This window comes from Penaeus vannamei, chromosome 37 (assembly GCF_042767895.1).
Source record: "Penaeus vannamei isolate JL-2024 chromosome 37, ASM4276789v1, whole genome shotgun sequence".
Lineage (NCBI taxonomy): Eukaryota > Metazoa > Arthropoda > Malacostraca > Decapoda > Penaeidae > Penaeus > Penaeus vannamei.
The window spans coordinates 1,247,343-1,267,612 of NC_091585.1; the positions used below are offsets into that span (position 1 = coordinate 1,247,343).

Consider the following 20,270-nt stretch of genomic DNA (forward strand, 5'->3'; position numbering starts at 1 on the left):
AATACTTTGTTTTTTCCCTAAGCAATCATTCTGCTGCTGTTAGGTTTGCAGGTCTTTGAAAAAGTTACAACAGTTTCTAAAATATACGATATAATATCGCGATGGTACCATTAAGCCTGGTAATTGTCAATTCGAAATAGTTTGGAAATGTCCGATGGCTACTCTCGCGGCCCAGCGGGAGGCTAGTGCCTTCAGGTCCCGTCAGGAGGAAAGCCTTGCGTGGAATACCGTGTCCCTCCGTGTTATTGTTCAAGGAACTCTTGGTGGGTAGATTTGCTTTTAGTAATTTACATAGTTTCAATCTTTCTGTAACTAAAGTAAAACATGACATTAATCAATCAATCGCATTTTCATTCACATCAGTTCATGGTACTGCATTGCCATTTTCCTGAAAACATGGCATACTTCATTTGCAAGAACGAAGCACAAAAATCTAAATCCCTCAATTGAACAAATGGACCAAGAGGGAAATGAGCTCCTGAGTATAATTACCAAAGCACATTAATCAAGTTAATGGCAGTGTCTTGCCGTCACTCACGAAAAAAGGAGGAAGTGCATGCATTCAACACCTTATTACACATGATAACTGATGGACAAGTCTGCCGACATGAACGTAGGTCCGAACTGAAAGAGTTGATATCCATTGTGATGATCATTTGAGTTAATTATATTTGGCCTGTAATTAGCATTTCCTCAAAGTAATTTCAACGGCAGCAATGACTCCAGTAAATTTAAATGAACATAATAAAGAATCTGAATTTTCATACTTTACTATTAGCAACTACTATGACAATCAAAATGCAACTAATGAAGAGACTTGAAATACTGATGAAAAAATAAAAGCAATAGTAACATTAATATTGGTAATAACTATAAATAGATGAGGGGAGCATGGCGAGAAAGGAGGAGGAGGAGGAGGGAGAGGCAAGGAAGATGGAGATAAAAGGAAGGCGGAGGATAATGCGAGGAAAAGGGGAAGGGGAGGCGAGGGCGGAGGGTAAAAGGAAGCGACAGAGAGAGAAAAGAGAGAGAGATACGTGAGATACGAATAAGGGGCCAGAGGGAAAAGGTTCTAAACACAAGGATTCATGCAATATTAAATGCCGCCTCTCTTTCTTTCTTTCTTTCTGCCTATTGCACCTCAGAAAATTTACACCGGTTAAAGATATGATATTAAAACTATTTTTTTCACGAAAACAAAATAACAGTGCATCAGATACTCGATATTCCCTTCAGATTGCTTTCTTTAACTAAAGAACAATTGCACTACTGATAATGATGATGAGATGATGATAAGGATAATGGTAACAAATGATAGTGGTAATAATAAGATGGAATTTCAGGGAATCCACGGCCAAAAAATACTGTTACAACTATTATGATGATGTGTAAGACAATACTCATGATAATTATACATTATTTTGTTAGGATATAATGTCACTAATAAATGATCCTTTGACCAGAGCCGCTTTCCTCTTCTTCCATTACTGATAAAAACAACATAAAATAATTTTTTAAAAATCGCGGAGCTCCTCTGCTATTACCCCCCCATTCTCTCCCTCCCTCCCCTTCCCTCTTCTCCTTTCTTCGTCTCTTTTACCCTCTACTTCTCTCCCACTCCTTTCTCTCGTCGTCCTACCTCCCTTTTCCTCGCCCTATCCTCCCTCCGTCCCATCCCTATCCTACCTTATTACTTTCACTCATTGCAACTTACATAATTGTCATCGAAATTATCCATTAATTACAAGCAAATTAATCAGAAGCGAAAATTACGTAAGAAGATAGATAATAAAAAATCAATTATAAGAAAACAATAGATTAACAATGCTAGCGAAACCTACAACTTTATCTAACATCAAAATGCCATTCAAGACCGGTGCTTAGAAATATAGATGAAATAAGAATATAAAAGAAGAGAAAAAATAAAGAAAGAAACCCGGACCAACTGCGTCCGTCGTCTCTGAAATTGCCTTACCATACTCGTCCTTCGCTTCCAGGTCCGCTCCCTTGGCGGCCAGGAGTTCAGCCACTGCGAAGTGACCATATCGAGAGGCGAAGTGCAGGGGAGTCCACTCTGTAAAAGGGAGAAACTTGGGTTAATTTTCCCGTTTCCGGAAGACAAAATATTGCAAACAGAAAATGCATAACGATGAATGTGTCACAAATAGTAAAAGATAAATTTATGAAAAATTGAACATGTAGATTTAAAGACCAATGGAAAAAATATATTTTCACCCTTAATATCGTCAGTGGAGTTGAGGCCAAGAACACAGTTTTAAAGAATAAATAAGAAGAATTTAGGAATTTTTCGTGATATTCAAAATGTGTTTATTTTCATGCTAATTGAAATATTGAATACAAATGAGGAAAACATACATTCATACAAGCATGAAATAGATATCTATATTTTTTTCTTTCCTTTATATGCATTATTTATACATAGGTATGTATCACATATATATATATATATATATATATATATATATATATATATATATATATATATATATATATATATATATATATATATATATATATATATATATATGTAATATATATATACATACACATATAAATATATATATATATATATATATATATATATATATATATATATATATATATATATATATATATATATATATATATATATATATATATATATATATATAAGATATATATACATACATATATATATATATATATATATATATATATATATATATATATATATATATATATATATATATATATATATATATATATATATATATATATATATATATATATATATATATATATATATATATATATATATATATATATATATATATATATATATATATATATATATATATATATATATATACATATTTATACATTCATAAACACATAAATATATAAGTGCATATATGCATACACATGTACTTCTATATCTATGCATATATTTATATATACATATATATAAATGTATGTTTATATATGTATATATATGTATTATATATATATGTATTATATATATATATATATATATATATATATATATATATATATATATATATATATATATATATATATATATATATATATATATATATATATATATATATATATATATATCAATTTATATGTATGAATTTATGAAAGTGACGGAGCGACGTTCAAAGTGTTCAGTCAACGGAGTTACTGTGATTTAAAAATGCAATGGTGCCAGTTGTACAAACTTATTCCGTAAATATTTGATAACTGTGACTTTCTTGTACAATCCTGGTATCTGACCTTTCATGTACCTTTATGAATGTATTTTATTTGGCTCCGCTTTCAATATTGCAATTTGATAAATAGCATACGCGGCAATTCTTATGCTCACATCTGGCACAAGCACATCACATGCATGTCTACCTCATAAGTTTATTATTATTAACCTCATTCCGTTTCTTTGAAGGCAGAGAAAATGAACAGAAAATCATGCATTGGCAACACACCAAAGGCGGGAACCTGGAGCTCTGATCCAGAGACACCCCCCCCCCCCCCGTCTAGAGAGAGGAGGAGAGGAAAGAGATTAAACAAAGCAACTGCAACTGATACTATTCATCATACCAGTTGTAATAGTAGTAGTAATAATAATCACAACATACACAAAGGTCTACGCGTCAAAAAGTGTTCTCGCCCCAGTTACCCATAAATATGTTCATTAATGTTTTGTTCATTTAAACTTTGATCTACAACATAAGCATCAATATGTTAATGATAATGCACTACACTCATGAGGTTTTGTGCATTGGTATGAGTTTACAATTGTTTTATTATAGATGAAAGTTTGAATTAACAAGACAGTTAAAAAACTTATTTCCGGGCAATTGGTCTGAGAACACCTTCGGACGGCACGCACTCAAATGATCATGATAACGATGATAAAAAATTGGTGATAATGGCAATTCCATAGGACGGGGGCAGGGAAATTAAAAAAAAAAACAAAAAAAAAAACAGGGTGATATTGCCAGGAAGTTTAGGGAAATCTTGTTAGTTCAACCATGAACATCATCATTGCCATTTGCATCATCCTTATAATTCCTAGTAGTCATAAAATGATTCACATCATTATGTTTATTACCATGGACATCATTCAAATCTTTGCTTTCATCATTAGTCACACTATGATTAGCATCATATCCTCCTATTTTCTATTCTTCTACTTAATGAAGATAAGAACAGGAATCATATCCATCATATTCGTAATAACTTTAAGAACTCTGATTATTATAATGATTAATGCTGTTCCCGAAATATTGGTAATTCTCCATATTCTCATGCTGATTGTAATTGCTTCTAAATATTTTCATTAATATCATAAGAACCTCATTAGCGACATGAAGATAATCCTTATTCATGTTAGTGTTCCCTTAATCACGACTGTGATTGTTATTGTCTTTTGCTGCTGCTTCTTTCTGTTCTTATTCTTATCTTTGCTTCATCATAGACATTTTTATCCTTAGCATTACACATCGACCTTATTATTGCTGTTGTTGTTGATATTATCAGCGCCACTATTCTTCCTATTCATACTCCTTCTCTAATTCTTTGTCTCGCTTTTACAATTGTTTCATCATTATTATATCTCCTATTATTATCATGATAATAGTGATATTACTATTATTATTATGATTGTGATTCCCACAACAAATATTTATAACAGTTATAATCATTTGTATATGCATATGTTTGTGTATAAGTGCATGTGAGAAGATTCACATATGAGAAGTATGTAAGATCATGTACATTATGCAGAATATAACAATAAATACAAAGGATAATATCATGCACATCTCAGTAATATGATACAGACCGCTGGGTTACAATTAGACAGACAGAGAAAGAAGGAGGGAGGGAGAGAAGATGAGAGGTGAAAGAGAGGAAGAGAGAGAGAGAGAGAAAATGAAACAGCTAGAGATAGAGAGCTAAACAAACAAGGAGACGGAGGGAGAGGGGAGCTATATGGAGCGATCATTGCAAGATGAACAGCCTATGTGATTTTAAGTCCATGGTGAGAATATGTTAAGATTCGCAGAAATATCTGGACACTTTTTATTAGCTGATAAAAATCCAATACACACCGCCGCCACACACGGCTCATGATTGTAATGCTATTCACTATCACTACATTATCTATTCCCTGCCATCTCCACTCTCCGGGATAACAGACTCACTGCACAATATTTTTAATTCGCGAATAAATAAAGTCACTCTGAAGATGAAGCCATTTAGATATATATTTTTCATTCTATTTCATACCGGTCAGATATCATGACATAAACTTATCTAACCTCCCAGAGTGCAAGGCTTTATTGTCAGGTCAAGGGCAAACAGTTCAAACAGGTTTAGTAAAAATTCTGTATTCAGATGAACGAAGTTTTGACCTTGCAAGTCTGTGCTACTGGTTGTGCAGTAAGTATCCTTTTGTATGCTTCTGTGTACACACTTGTGGTATTCAAATATCTTTTGGCGCCTCCTGGAATCCTGGTCAGCGCCGAATGCGTTGAGCAACAAGTCCTTATGTGTCTAAGACTTAAACACTAAGGTTCTCTTCTAGTTTTTACAACAGTGGATACTATAACAGATTCAGTTTTATGGCCATAGTAATTACTGGTAGTAGTGATTTACAAGAAACTAAATCAGTAGCCACAACGAACTAATAATGTAGTCCATAACAGGAATGACGATGCCAAACTCCAGCTCTGCCTGGCCTGTCATGCATCTCTCGATCCCGCTCACTGACAAGGTTTAATTAGGCTGAAACTGTTGTGAGGCTTGGAAGGACCTCGTGAAACTGACTCCTTTCTGTAGCTCCCCGCGACTCTGCAACGCGCGCCCGTCTGGCACTGCTCGCCACCCTCCGCCCACACCCAGCGGCGTGGAGGCGGAGAGGAGCTCGGCGTCACCAGCAGGCGCGTGAGGCTGCAGCCCCGCGGCGGCCATGAGGAGCAGCGATTCCTCGAGCCCAATGGCGCCGACATTCCTCAAGGCTGTGGAGTTTTTAAAGCCAGCAGAGTTCTTTGTCAGTTGGGAATCGGTGTCTGATCTACAGTACACAATGCTGGCCACCTTTCGTGTCGTGAAAATTGCTCTCAACGGCGTTTTTCAAGTGGAAATAGAAACTGTTATTGAAGTTCTTTTCCTTAAAAGATAACATTTGTACTAATCATATATGCTCCTCTCTTGTTTTCCCCTCATGAGCTAATGCCATAACCAAATCAACAAATATAATGAATAATGTGAATAATAAGGTTCAGTAAATCGTGCTTCGTTAATCTATGATATAAGTATCGATATCTTCATGTCGATGCACTATAAGCATAGGGTAGAATGCATTGATATGTTTATCGGTGCTTATATTACTGATGAGATTTAAACAAACAAAACATTTAATAATGTACTTCGGGGACGGACGGACGGCCAGGCACCCAAATAATGATCATGATAACGATAGCAAATATGAATAATGATGACAACAACAGCATAAAATAAAAATTATAATGATAATAACCAAGACAATTTTAACCTTGAAGAATATGATAATAATTATAATACAATTACTCTAATTACAATCATCAATCAACAGCATCAAAATAAATTAGAATAATGACATGAAAGAAGAATAAAAGTATGAAATGATAGTTTTAGAAATGAAAATAATAATACAATTAATGACAATGGTTATTATCATCCTTATTATCATTACTTCCGTCATAATCATTATTACTAGTGTTACCATGATCATTATTTTTGTTATTGCTATTTTCTTGCTTCCACCAATCACAATGGAGCTTGTGTTCAGACCTGACTGAACAGACTATCCCAATTGAACAAGGAAATCAGGGTCTCCCCGGGATTTCTAACTTCGGAGACTTGAGACACTGAGATTAGCCACCAAGGAGTTGGCATCATTTTCTGCCGGCCCACGTGAGCAGGAACCTTCGTGGATTCTTTTCTCTCTCCTCTACCTGGAAGTCGGCAGACGAGAGCTGGCGACAGATAGCGACCACAACCAGTGCTTTTTCTCACTCTTACAGTCTCTATAATCTGTCTCGCAATTTTCCTTCCACCTTGATCTTTGACCTTCCTATCTGGCTCGATTTCTATTGCTGTTTGGCATGTGCTTTGTGCTGAATCCCCTTTGTATGGCACTTTCATCCCTCGAGAACCCAGTGTCAGGGAGGAAGGGACGCGAGGGGAAGAAGGGAGAGAAAGGGGGAGGGGGATTAGAGCGACCGGAAGGGGGAAGGGAGAAGGATGAGGGTATAGGTGAGAGGCTAGATGGAAGGGATGGAGAAGAGAGAGAAGGTTAGAGAAGGGGAAAGAGGAGGAAGGAAACAGTATGGATCTGTGCTTATCTTATACTCTGCATTTCTCGTTCTTCTTCAAAGTAAAAGAGGGGAACTGAGCTTCGCGAGTGAAAAGGAGGGAGAGGGGCAAGGCGGAAAAGATAGAGAGTGAAAGTAAATGATGTTTGAAAATAAGTACGGAGCGTGGAAGAATGAAGAAGAAAGGTCAGAATAGTGAGGGAAAGGGCAAGCTAAAGGAGATAGGGAGAGAGAAAGAGGGAAAAACTAGAAAAAAACAGGGATGGAACGAGGTAGAGATAACTGATAAAGGTGAGGAAAGAAGGAGAGAGAAAGGGCATCAGCATTTGTTGCGAAACGAAGGACAGTTTACTGGCCTCCTTGTCAGCCTTCCCCCTCTTCTCCCCGTCTATTTCTCTCTCTCACTTTCTCTTCCTTGCACGCCTTCCCTCTGCTTCGTCAGTGCATACAAAGAGTGCTTGCAATTGCACTCGTGAATCCATCTTTTATCCCTGCGGCTCCTCTTCTCAGCCATATGATTCATACCACATGCACACGCACATACTTAAGCACAAGTATATAAAACCGAGGCAATAATAAAGCGTGTCTGGCTGGGCCTGCAATACGTTAGCAGGTGAATATATGAAAATGTGTTAATTTTCTGGTATATGTATTAATTTTTGTGTGTTGATGTTTCCTTATTATGGCAAATGCGTTTATGTTCGCGTCTATACATGAATATATGTGCGTGCATGTGTATATTTCTGGCCATACATTAATTCTATGTTCAAAAAGTTTTTTGTGGGGGTACTTCTGCCTGTGTGAGCCAAGGTCAGGTGTTTTTGGTAGGTAAAGTATCTATTTCGGGAGAGCATGTGTTCACGATTTTTTTTTTTTTTTTTTTTTACCTGTATATCTGGGAATTTCTAAACAGATTTGTGTCTGTGTACAATTAAGGGGGCAGGCAGATAACCAGAAATGAAAGATTATCGAAAAAAGTCGGCAGCACTCAGAGACGTTGTGTTGAAGTCTCCTAGAGGAAACATGTCGAATGTCGTATCCTTTGATCCTCAGTGAAACAATGAAATGATGGAATATTTCATCTATTTCATAATTTTCTTTACGCAACTATTCTTTGGAATGCGTAAATGTTGGTGATTAACATTCTGAAACAAAGATTAATAGCATATAAAAATATCACAAGTTCAGGTTATGATTAGGGACTAACGTCGTCTGAGCGCAGTCATGCCTAAGTGAGAGCATTCAGCATCATGTATTCACTTCGTTAACTGATCCCACTATGCACACTCGGTCTCGATGACTTTGTCTTGAGACAGGCTACATAGCTCGTTTTCTATTGCTATTCGGCAGGTGCTTTCTGCTTGCTCTCCTTCCATGGTAGTTTTACCCCTTCGTCCATGGTGCGAAAAGGCCGACGACCCAGGGGCAGGGAGGAAGAGACGTCAGGGGGAGGAAGGTGAGGGGGAGGGGGGAGAAAGAGGGTATAGGGGACAGGCAGGGGATGGGGGCTAGAAGATACGGTTTAATGCAATTTAAAGGGATCGACAGATTTTTTCCTAAAGTATGTTTATCTTCATTCCCTCTTTGTCTATTCTCCATCATTCTATCCCTTTTTCTCGTTTAATTATATTCGTCTGTAGCAACTTCCTCTTTGCAACAGTGAGGAAATGCTAACGATTCAGCATTAAGAAAAGTGGAAGGGGAGAGGGAGAATGGAAGGAAGGATGAAGTCGAGGGCAGGGTAAGAGGAAGGGAGAAAAGAACAAGTGGAAAAGAACGAGATACAGATATCAGATAAAGGTAATGGAAAGGGGAGTGAGAAATCGTATCAGCTGTTGGAAAACGAACGACACTTATTAGCTTCTAAGTCTTGTCCACTTGTCCAGTCACCAGAGTGAGGGAATGGGAGTGGAAGTGAAAGAGGGTGAGGAAATAAGGGAGGAGCATTATAAAAGAATGAACAGGGGGGGTGGGGGAAGGGACAGCGAGATGAAAGAAAGGAGGCCGAAGAAGGGAATAAAAGGAATGATAGATAGGAGAAAGGAACAAGGCAGAAACAACAAAAACCTAAAGGAATGAGAAAGTGAGGACGGCTCACTTTTTCCCTCATCAGTCCTGTCCTGTCGCATCACCTCACTGTCTCTTTCGTCTCACTCCCTCTCCCTTTCTCTTTCGAATGCATCTTCCAGCTGTTGCTGTCGCTATCATTGTCAGTATAATCATTTCATTTTAATTATTGTCATTATCATTATTAGTAATAATAATGATAGTATCATTACTACTGGTATCATTATCATTATCGTCGTCTTAGTTATCATTATCATTATGACTACTATCATTATCATTAATGTAATTATCATTTTCACTTATATCATCCCTCTTATTGTTATTCTTACCATTACCATTACTATTGCTATCATCATGAATATTGTTATAATCATTGCCATATTCACATTAACATTAATAAAGTCATCATCAACAACAATTGCCATATTAATAGAAATAATCATGATAAAAATCAATGTTAACATTAGAGTTTTCATTATCACAAAAACAATTATCTACATTGTTATTATTATTACTATTATCTTCATTTTATTGTCATAACTGTAATAACGATAGGAATAACATAATTATCATTGAAATTGTGATTACTACTCCTATTTATTATTTTCCTGTTCCTACCATTGTTATCATTATTATCAATATCGTTTTTATCATCATATCACTCCCAAATCTACTCTTATGCTGACTCTTTCAGCCTTTAGTCCCCTTGGGACAATCACTCTTTAATGTACTAAGCGAATTAAACCAAATTGGGACGTTTGATACTTCCTTTGTTTGTTGGCTAAGCCTTATTTTTGTTACTGTTAGGTTTGCAAGTCTTTCACGACACAGTGTTTACAATATGCAATACAAAAGCGTGAGTATACCGTTCAGCCAAGTAAATGATAATTCTACGTAATTTGGAAATGATCAATGGCTCTTCTCGCGGCCCAGCCGGAGGCTAGTGCCTTCAAGTCACGCTAAGAAATTTATATGGAGTACCATAGCCATCAGTTTTCTTCCTCTTTTTTTCTTTCTTTGAAGCAACTCTTCGTTAGTAATTTGCTTTTTGCAATCTTTATAATGTCACTCTTTCAGCAACTAAAGCAAAACAGTCAATTCTTGATCGTGACATGAATCAATCGACCATACTTTTATTCACATCAGTTCATTGCACTAAATTGTCACTTTGCTGAGAATAAGACATACATCAATGCACAACAAAGAGGCACAGGTTCTATAGCCTTATTCCCTTGGAATCTAAACCATAAATCCCCATTCCCCTTGGAATCCAAATCTAAATCCCTTTTCCTCTTAGAATCCAGACTCTAAATCCCTAACCCCCTTGGAATCTCAACTCTGAATCCCTATTCCATTCGGTCACTGATTAGGGACTACCAAGAGCTTCCATCTGCCTGCGATGAGCATAGACCAAGAGGGAGCATCGGGCAAGGAAGATCATGCGCCCAAATGCCATCGAAAAATAACGAAATCAAGGAAAAGATCTTGCCGTCGCTGATCGGAAGAAAGGGGGAAATATTTCTTAGACAAAATGACTGAATACGAACGAGTCTGCCGATAGGAACGCAGGTCCGGAGTGAAAGATTTGATATCTATTGTCACGCTAATTTTGTTACATATATTTTGCCCTTGATTAGCACTTAGTGGCAGCAATGCCTACATATTATATGACGATACTTATGCAAATATGTATATTAATAATCTGATAGTAGCAGTGTTAACCTAACGTGAAGATAATGACATTATTAACAACAATTGATACAAGAAAGACATAATTATCATAGTTTACTTATACCAACCACTATGACGATCATGAAACAGCTAATGAAGATACTTATAATACTAATGAGGATGATAATGCTACTACTACTACTACTGCTACTACTACTAATAATAATAATAATAACCATAGAGAGCTCAGGAGGAGCATGGCGGGAAAGGAGGAGAAAGCAGGGAAGAGGGGAGGGGGGAGAAGGGAGATGCAAGGAAGATGGAGATACAAGGAAGACGGAAGACAATGCGGGGAAAAGGGGAAGGGAGAGGCGAAGGCTCAGGGTAAAGGCAAGCGAGGGAGGAAGAGAGAGAGAAAAAAAATGAGATTAACGTAAGATACGAATAAGGGGCCAGAGGGAAAAAGTTCTAAACACAAGGACTCATGCAATATTAAATGCCGCCTCACTTTGTTTCTTTCTGTCTATTACAGCTCAGAAAATGTATACCAGCAAAATTATGATAAAAAAACAATTTTTTTTCACGAAAACACAGTAACAGTGCACCAGTGATACTCGATATTCCCTTTAGATTGCTATCTTGAACTAAAGAACAATTGCAATTCTGATAATGATGAGATGGTGATACTGGTGGGTATGGTGTTAAAGATAATAGTGACAGGCAATAGTAGCAGTGGGTATAATAGGATGGAATTTCAGTGAAACCACGACCAAAAAATACCATTACAGCTATTATGATCATGATCAAAGTAACGCTAATATTAGTTATACATTTTGTTAGGATATAATGGCACTAATAAATGATCCTCTTCTTCCATTACTGATAAAAGCGACATAAAATAAATTATCCCTCTCCCACTCCTTTCTCTCGTCGTCCTACCTCCCTTTTCCTCGCCCTATCCTACCTCCGTCCTATCCCTATCCTACCCGATTACTTTCAGTCATTATAACGAATATTATTTAGACTCGCAGCCATCTGGGCGTATGTGGAGACAAGAAGCTTCACCAATAAAGAAGATCGTGGCAGTAAACAGAGAATTCACTGTAAACAAGTGAGTAAAAGATTCAACCATCGGAGCATAGGCTTCACTGTGGAAGCATTGCGCTTCTCCTAGGAATTGGCAGTGAACACAAGGCTCGCTGCCTCATCACTATAAGGCTCACAATCGCATGGGACTTATAGTGAGGGTCCGGGAAACAATTTTTATGATGGTTGGAACGTAGGATGCGAAGGGTTGCGAACTTTTCGGAATTCGGGGACACCTTTACTTGCCCAAGTGTTCATGAATATTCACTGATATAAGAAAGAAATAAACAAGAAAAAGGATGAAATCTCAGGTACCACCTGGTAGTAGTCACATCGTTTGATAAACAAACGCATAGAGGTATAACCCATGTCCATCACTAATGAAGAAATAACACTTTACATAATAATTTTAACATTGCATCAGCATCCCATCTTTGGTTAATTACCAAAATCCCTGAAAATCACAATTTCCCTGCCCTCCTCCTGGTTCATTGTGAGTCTCATGCTCATTGCTTGGACAGCGAATCTTGCGTTCACTGCTCATTACTGAGAAGCCTTTTGCTTCAGCAGCGAAGCCTAAGCTTCGATAAAAGAGCTTCATACATTCGCTGCCACGACCCTCTCTTCTCGTGAAGCTTGTCTCCACGTCACCACTAATGGCTTTGAGTTTGAATGATATGTTCTTTGATATGGTATTAATTGTGACTAAAATCATATCAAATGAACATAGTTATCCCAATGCTTTAATCTGAATTTGTTCAGTTGATTAATGTTACAAATGCTGAAACACAGCACCATCGTCATCATGATTACCTTTTTTATACTCAATATAATTATTACTATCAATACTGATAGTCATACCATTAGTACTAATACTACAGGCATTAAAACTCATCAATATCCATTATCATTATCCTAGTTATTGGATTTATATCATTGGTGTGAATACCGTTTGTAAATATAATTACAATGATAAAAATCATTTCAGTTTTTGATGATCCGTAAGCGTTGGTAATTAACATTTTGGTAGAGCAATTAAGAGCACATAAAATATCAAATTTCAGCTCATAATTAGGGGCCAACGTCGTACTCCCTGACTCTGCCTTAAATGGGCATTTCTGAGCGCAGTCATGGGTATGTGAGAGCATTCAGCATCATGTTCTCACTTCGTTCGTCTTCGTGCTTTCTGCTTGCTCTCCTTCCATGGCAGTTTTACCCCTTCATCCATGGTGCGAAAAGGCCGACGACCCAGCGGCAGGGAGGAAGGGGGACAAGGGATAGGCAAGGGGGAGGGAGCGAAAAAATATGATTAAATGTAGTATAAAGGAATAATTTGATATTTTGCCTTAAGTTCTATTTTTATCTTAGTTCTCCATTCATCCTTTTTCCTTCAATCTGTCCCTTTTCTCTCGTTTAATTACTTTCGCCTTTAGCAATTTCCTCACAGCAACAGTGAGGAAAAGCTAAGGATCCAGCATTAAGAAAGTGGAAGGGGAGAAGGAGAATGGAAGGAAGGATGAGGTCGAAGGAAGGGCCAAGAGGAAGGGAGAGGGGACAGAGAAAGGGAGAAAAGAACTCATGGGAAGGAAAGAGATGGAGATATCAGGTAAGGTAGATGGAAGGAGTGAAAAACCGTGTCAGCTGTTGTTGGAAATCGAACGAGTTTTTTACTTCTAGATCTTGTCCACTTCACTCCAGTTATCAGAGTAGCTGAATGAGAGTGAAAGTGAAAGAAGGGGGGGGGGATAAGGGAGGAGCATGATGAAAATAGAATAAAAAAGGGGAACAAAGAAGGGGAAGGCGTGATGAAAGAAAGAAGAGAGACCGGAGTAGGGAACATGAGATAAAAGAGCTGGTGGGAAGGAACAAGGGAGAAACAACAAAAAGCTAAAGGAACGAAAAAGAGTGAGGACAGTTTATTTTCCTCCTCGTCAGTCCCGTTCAATTCACCGCATCACCTCCTCTCCGCCTTTTTTGCCTCACTCCCTCTCCCTTTCTCTTTCTTATGCCTCTTCCAGCAGTTATTACTACCTTCATTATCATTATTATGATTTCTTTTTAATTATTGCCATTATCATAATCTAATATCAACTATTATTATCATAATTTCATTTCAATTAATTATCATTATCATAATTTCGTTTTGATTATTACCATTATCATTATTTGTAGTGTTAATGGTATTGGTATTGTTTCGATTGTTATTATCATTGCCGTCGTCAACATTATCATTATTATTATGGCTATTATCATTATAATCATTAATGTCCTCCTTTTCATTATTAATATCATCATCCTTTCCATTGTTATTTTCATCATAACCATTACTATCATTATCGTTATGAATATCGTTATGATAATTGCCATATTCACTATAACAATATTTAAAAATTCAACAACAATAGTGATACTAATAATATATATCAATAATGATTAGAATAATCATAAAAATGATATTAATACTACTGTTATCATTATTATAATAATAGTAATAATAATATTAGATTCCAAAATTACTATTACTATTATCTTTATGAATATATTGTCATTATAACCATAATAGTAATTGTTAAGTAGTTATCATTATTGTATTTGATACTATTACTATTGTCATTATTTTCCTGTTCTTATCATTATCATCATTATTATCAATATTACCTTCATCGTCATATTTCTACCACCACTTGGAAAATAAAGCCCCACCTCACGCTCCCTTCAACCAACCGCTCTGTTTATGTACAAAGCGAATTAAACAAAATTGGGGCGTTTAATACTTTGTTTTTTCCCTAAGCAATTATTCTGCTGCTGTTAGGTTTACATGTCTTTGAAAAGTTACAGCAGGTTTTAAAATATACGAAATAATACCGTGATTGCACCACTAAGCTTGGTAGTTGTTAATTCGAAATAGTTTGGAAATGGCCGATGGCTACTCTCGCGGCCCAGCGGGAGGCTAGTGCCTTCAGGTCCCGTCAGGAGGAAAGCCTTGCGTGGAATACCATGTCCCTCCGTGTTATTGTTCAAGGAACTCTTGGTGGGTAGATTTGCTTTTGGTAATTTACATAGTTTCAATCTTTCTGTAACTAAAGTAAAACATGACATTAATCAATCAATCGCATTTTCATTCACATCAGTTCATGGTACTGCATTGCCATTTTCCTGAAAACATGGCATACTTCATTTGCAAGAACGAAGCACAAAAATCTAAATCCCTCAATTGAACAAATGGACCAAGAGGGAAATGAGCTCCTGAGTATAATTACCAAAGCACATTAATCAAGTTAATGGCAGTGTCTTGCCGTCACTCACGAAAAAAGGAGGAAGTGCATGCATTCAACACCTTATTACACATGATAACTGATGGACAAGTCTGCCGACATGAACGTAGGTCCGAACTGAAAGAGTTGATATCCATTGTGATGATCATTTGAGTTAATTATATTTGGCCTGTAATTAGCATTTCCTCAAAGTAATTTCAACGGCAGCAATGACTCCAGTAAATTTAAATGAACATAATAAAGAATCTGAATTTTCATACTTTACTATTAGCAACTACTATGACAATCAAAATGCAACTAATGAAGAGACTTGAAATACTGATGAAAAAATAAAAGCAATAGTAACATTAATATTGGTAATAACTATAAACAGATGAGGGGAGCATGGCGAGAAAGGAGGAGGAGGAGGAGGGAGAGGCAAGGAAGATGGAGATAAAAGGAAGGCGGAGGATAATGCGAGGAAAAGGGGAAGGGGAGGCGAGGGCGGAGGGTAAAAGGAAGCGACAGAGAGAGAAAAGAGAGAGATATGCGTGAGATACGAATAAGGGGCCAGAGGGAAAAGGTTCTAAACACAAGGATTCATGCAATATTAAATGCCGCCTCTCTTTCTTTCTTTCTTTCTGCCTATTGCACCTCAGAAAATTTATACCGGTTAAAGATATGATATTAAAACTATTTTTTTCACGAAAACAAAATAACAGTGCAGCAGGTACTCGATATTCCCTTCAGATTGCTTTCTTGAACTAAAGATCAATTGCACTATTTATAATGATGATGAGGAAATGGTGATGAAGATAATAGTAACAAATGATAGTAGCAATGGTAATAATGAGATGGGATCTCAGTGAAACCACGACTAAAAATATTACAACTATAATGATATCGAGAAAAGTAATACTACTGTTGATTATACATTATGTTGCTAAGATATAATGGCACTAATGAATGATCCTTTGGCCAGAGCTGCTCTCCTATTTTTCCATTGCTGATAAAAGCAACATGAAATAATTTATTAGAGATCGTGGAGCTCCTCTCCTATGACCCACATTTTCTCCCCCTCCCCCTTCCCCTTCCCTCTTCCCACTGTGCTTTAGTCGCCTCTTTTCCCTTCTACTTCTACGCGCATTATCCCTCTCCCACTCCTTTCTCTCGTCGTCCTACCTCCCTTTTCCTCGCCCTATCCTACCTCCGTCCTATCCCTATCTTACCCTATCACTTTCAATCATTATAACTTACATAATTGTCATCGAAATTATCCATTAATTACACGCAAATCAATCAGAAGCAAAAATATTGTTGTATAATGTATAATAAGAATAATCTTTATAATGTTAAAACCAATACATCAACAATGGTAGCGAAACCTACAATTTAAATCGAACATCAAAATGACAATCACGACCGGTGCTTAGAAATATAGATGAAATAAGAATATAAAAGAAGAGAAAAAAGAAATAAAGAAACCCGGACCAACTGCGTCCGTCGTCTCTGAAATTGCCTTACCGTCGACGTCCTTCGCTCCCAGGTCCGCTCCTTTGGCGGCCAGGAGTTCAGCCACTGCGAAGTGACCATATCGAGAGGCGAAGTGCAGGGGAGTCCACTCTGTAAAAGGGAGAAACTTGGGTTAATTTTCCCATTTCCGGAAGACAAAATATTGCAAACAGAAAATGCATAACGATGAATGTGTCACAAATAGTAAAAGATAAATTTATGAAAAAATGGAACATGCAGATGTAAAGACCAATGAAAAAAAAAAAAAATCACCCTTAATATCGTCAGTGGAGTTGAGGCCAAGAACACAGTTTTAAAGAATAAATAAGAAGAATTTAGGAATTTTTTGTGATATTCAAAATGTGTTTATTTTCATGCTAATTGAAATATTGAATACAAATGAGGAAAACATACATTCATACAAGCATGAAATAGATATCTATATTTTTTTCTTTCCTTTATATGCATTATTTATACATACGTATGTATCATATATATATATATATATATATATATATATATATATATATATATATATATATATATATATATATATATATATATATATATATATATATATATATACATATCTATATATATATATATATATATATATATATATATATATATATATATATATATATATATATATATATATATATATATATATATATATATATATATATATATATATATATATATATATATATATATATATATATATATATATATATATATATATATATATATATATATATATAGATATATATACATACATACATATATATATATATATATATATATATATATATATATATATATATATATATATATATATATATATATATATATATATATATATATATATATATATATATATATATATATATATATATATATATATATATATATATATATATATATATATATATACATATTATATACATATATAAACACATAAATATATAAGTGCATATATATACACATGTACTTTATATATATATATGTATGTATTATATATATATACATATGTATTATATATATATATATATATATATATATATATATATATATATATATATATATATATATATATATATATATATATATATATATATATATATATATATATATATATATATATATATATATATATATCAATTTATATGTATGAATTTATGAAAGTGACGGAGCGACGTTCAAAGTGTTCAGTCAACGGAGTTACTGTGATTTAAAAATGCAATGGTGCCAGTTGTACAAACTTATTCCGTAAATATTTGATAACTGTGACTTTCTTGTACAATCCTAGTGCCTGTCCTTTCATGTACCTTTATGAATTTATTTATTTTATTTGGCTCCTCTTTCAATATTGCAATTTGATAAATAGCATACGCGGCAATTCTTATGCTCACATCTGGCACAAGCACATCACATGCATGTCCACTTCATAAGTTTATTATTATTAACCTCATTCCGTTTCTTTGAAGGCAGAGAAAATGAACAGAAAATCATGCATTGGCAACACACCAAAGGCGGGAACCTGGAGCTCTGATCCAGAGACGTGCCCCCCTCCCCTCTCCCCCCACCCCCGTCTAGAGAGAGGAGGAGAGGAAAGAGATTAAACAAAGCAACTGCAACTGATACTATTCATCATACCAGTTGTAATAGTAGTAGTAATAATAATCACAACATACACAAAGGTCTACGCGTCAAAAAGTGTTCTCGCCCCAGTTACCCATAAATATGTTCATTAATGTTTTGTTCATTTAAACTTTGATCTACAACATAAGCATCAATATGTTAATGATAATGCACTACACTCATGAGGTTTTGTGCATTGGTATGAGTTTACAATTGTTTTATTATAGATGAAAGTTTGAATTAACAAGACAGTTAAAAAACTTATTTCCGGGCAATTGGTCTGAGAACACCTTCGGACGGCACGCACTCAAATGATCATGATAACGATGATAAAAAATTGGTGATAATGGCAATTCCATAGGACGGGGGCAGGGAAATTAAAAAAAAAAAAAACAGGGTGATATTGCCAGGAAGTTTAGGGAAATCTTGTTAGTTCAACCATGAACATCATCATTGCCATTTGCATCATCCTTATAATTCCTAGTAGTCATAAAATGATTCACATCATTATGTTTATTACCATGGACATCATTCAAATCTTTGCTTTCATCATTAGTCACACTATGATTAGCATCATATCCTCCTATTTTCTATTCTTCTACTTAATGAAGATAAGAACAGGAATCATATCCATCATATTCGTAATAACTTTAAGAACTCTGATTATTATAATGATTAATGCTGTTCCCGAAATATTGGTAATTCTCCATATTCTCATGCTGATTGTAATTGCTTCTAAATATTTTCATTAATATCATAAGAACCTCATTAGCGACATGAAGATAATCCTTATTCATGTTAGTGTTCCCTTAATCACGACTGTGATTGTTATTGTCTTTTGCTGCTGCTTCTTTCTGTTCTTATTCTTATCTTTGCTTCATCATAGACATTTTTATCCTTAGCATTACACATCGACCTTATTATTGCTGTTGTTGTTGATATTATCAGCGCCACTATTCTTCCTATTCATACTCCTTCTCTAATTCTTTGTCTCGCTTTTACAATTGTTTCATCATTATTATATCTCCTATTATTATCATGATAATAGTGATATTACTATTATTATTATGATTGTGATTCCCACAACAAATATTTATAACAGTTATAATCATTTGTATATGCATATGTTTGTGTATAAGTGCATGTGAGAAGATTCACATATGAGAAGTATGTAAGATCATGTACATTATGCAGAATATAACAATAAATACAAAGGATAATATCATGCACATCTCAGTAATATGATACAGACCGCTGGGTTACAATTAGACAGACAGAGAAAGAAGGAGGGAGGGAGAGAAGATGAGAGGTGAAAGAGAGGAAGAGAGAGAGAGAGAGAAAATGAAACAGCTAGAGATAGAGAGCTAAACAAACAAGGAGACGGAGGGAGAGGGGAGCTATATGGAGCGATCATTGCAAGATGAACAGCCTATGTGATTTTAAGTCCATGGTGAGAATATGTTAAGATTCGCAGAAATATCTGGACACTTTTTATTAGCTGATAAAAATCCAATACACACCGCCGCCACACACGGCTCATGATTGTAATGCTATTCACTATCACTACATTATCTATTCCCTGCCATCTCCACTCTCCGGGATGACAGACTCACTGCACAATATTTTCAATTCGCGATTAAATGACGTCACTCTGAAGATGAAGCCATTTTGATATATA

At 35.4% G+C, this 20,270-nt stretch overlaps 1 protein-coding gene across 3 annotated transcripts in view; it reads right to left on the bottom strand.

Annotated features, from left to right (window-relative positions):
* The window catches only part of LOC113810776 (26S proteasome non-ATPase regulatory subunit 10-like), a 101,789-nt gene that overhangs the window by 58 nt on the left and 81,461 nt on the right, over positions 1-20,270 (bottom strand). For all 3 annotated transcript variants that reach the window (XM_070115603.1, XM_070115601.1, XM_070115602.1), the window contains 3 exons: positions 16,964-17,062; positions 1,976-2,074; positions 1-312 (listed from right to left, as the gene is read on the bottom strand). The exon at positions 1-312 is cut by the window's left edge. In XM_070115603.1, the coding sequence (XP_069971704.1) occupies positions 77-312; positions 1,976-2,074; positions 16,964-17,062 (434 nt within the window). In that variant the 3' untranslated portion in view covers positions 1-76. The remainder of the gene's footprint in view (positions 313-1,975; positions 2,075-16,963; positions 17,063-20,270) is intronic.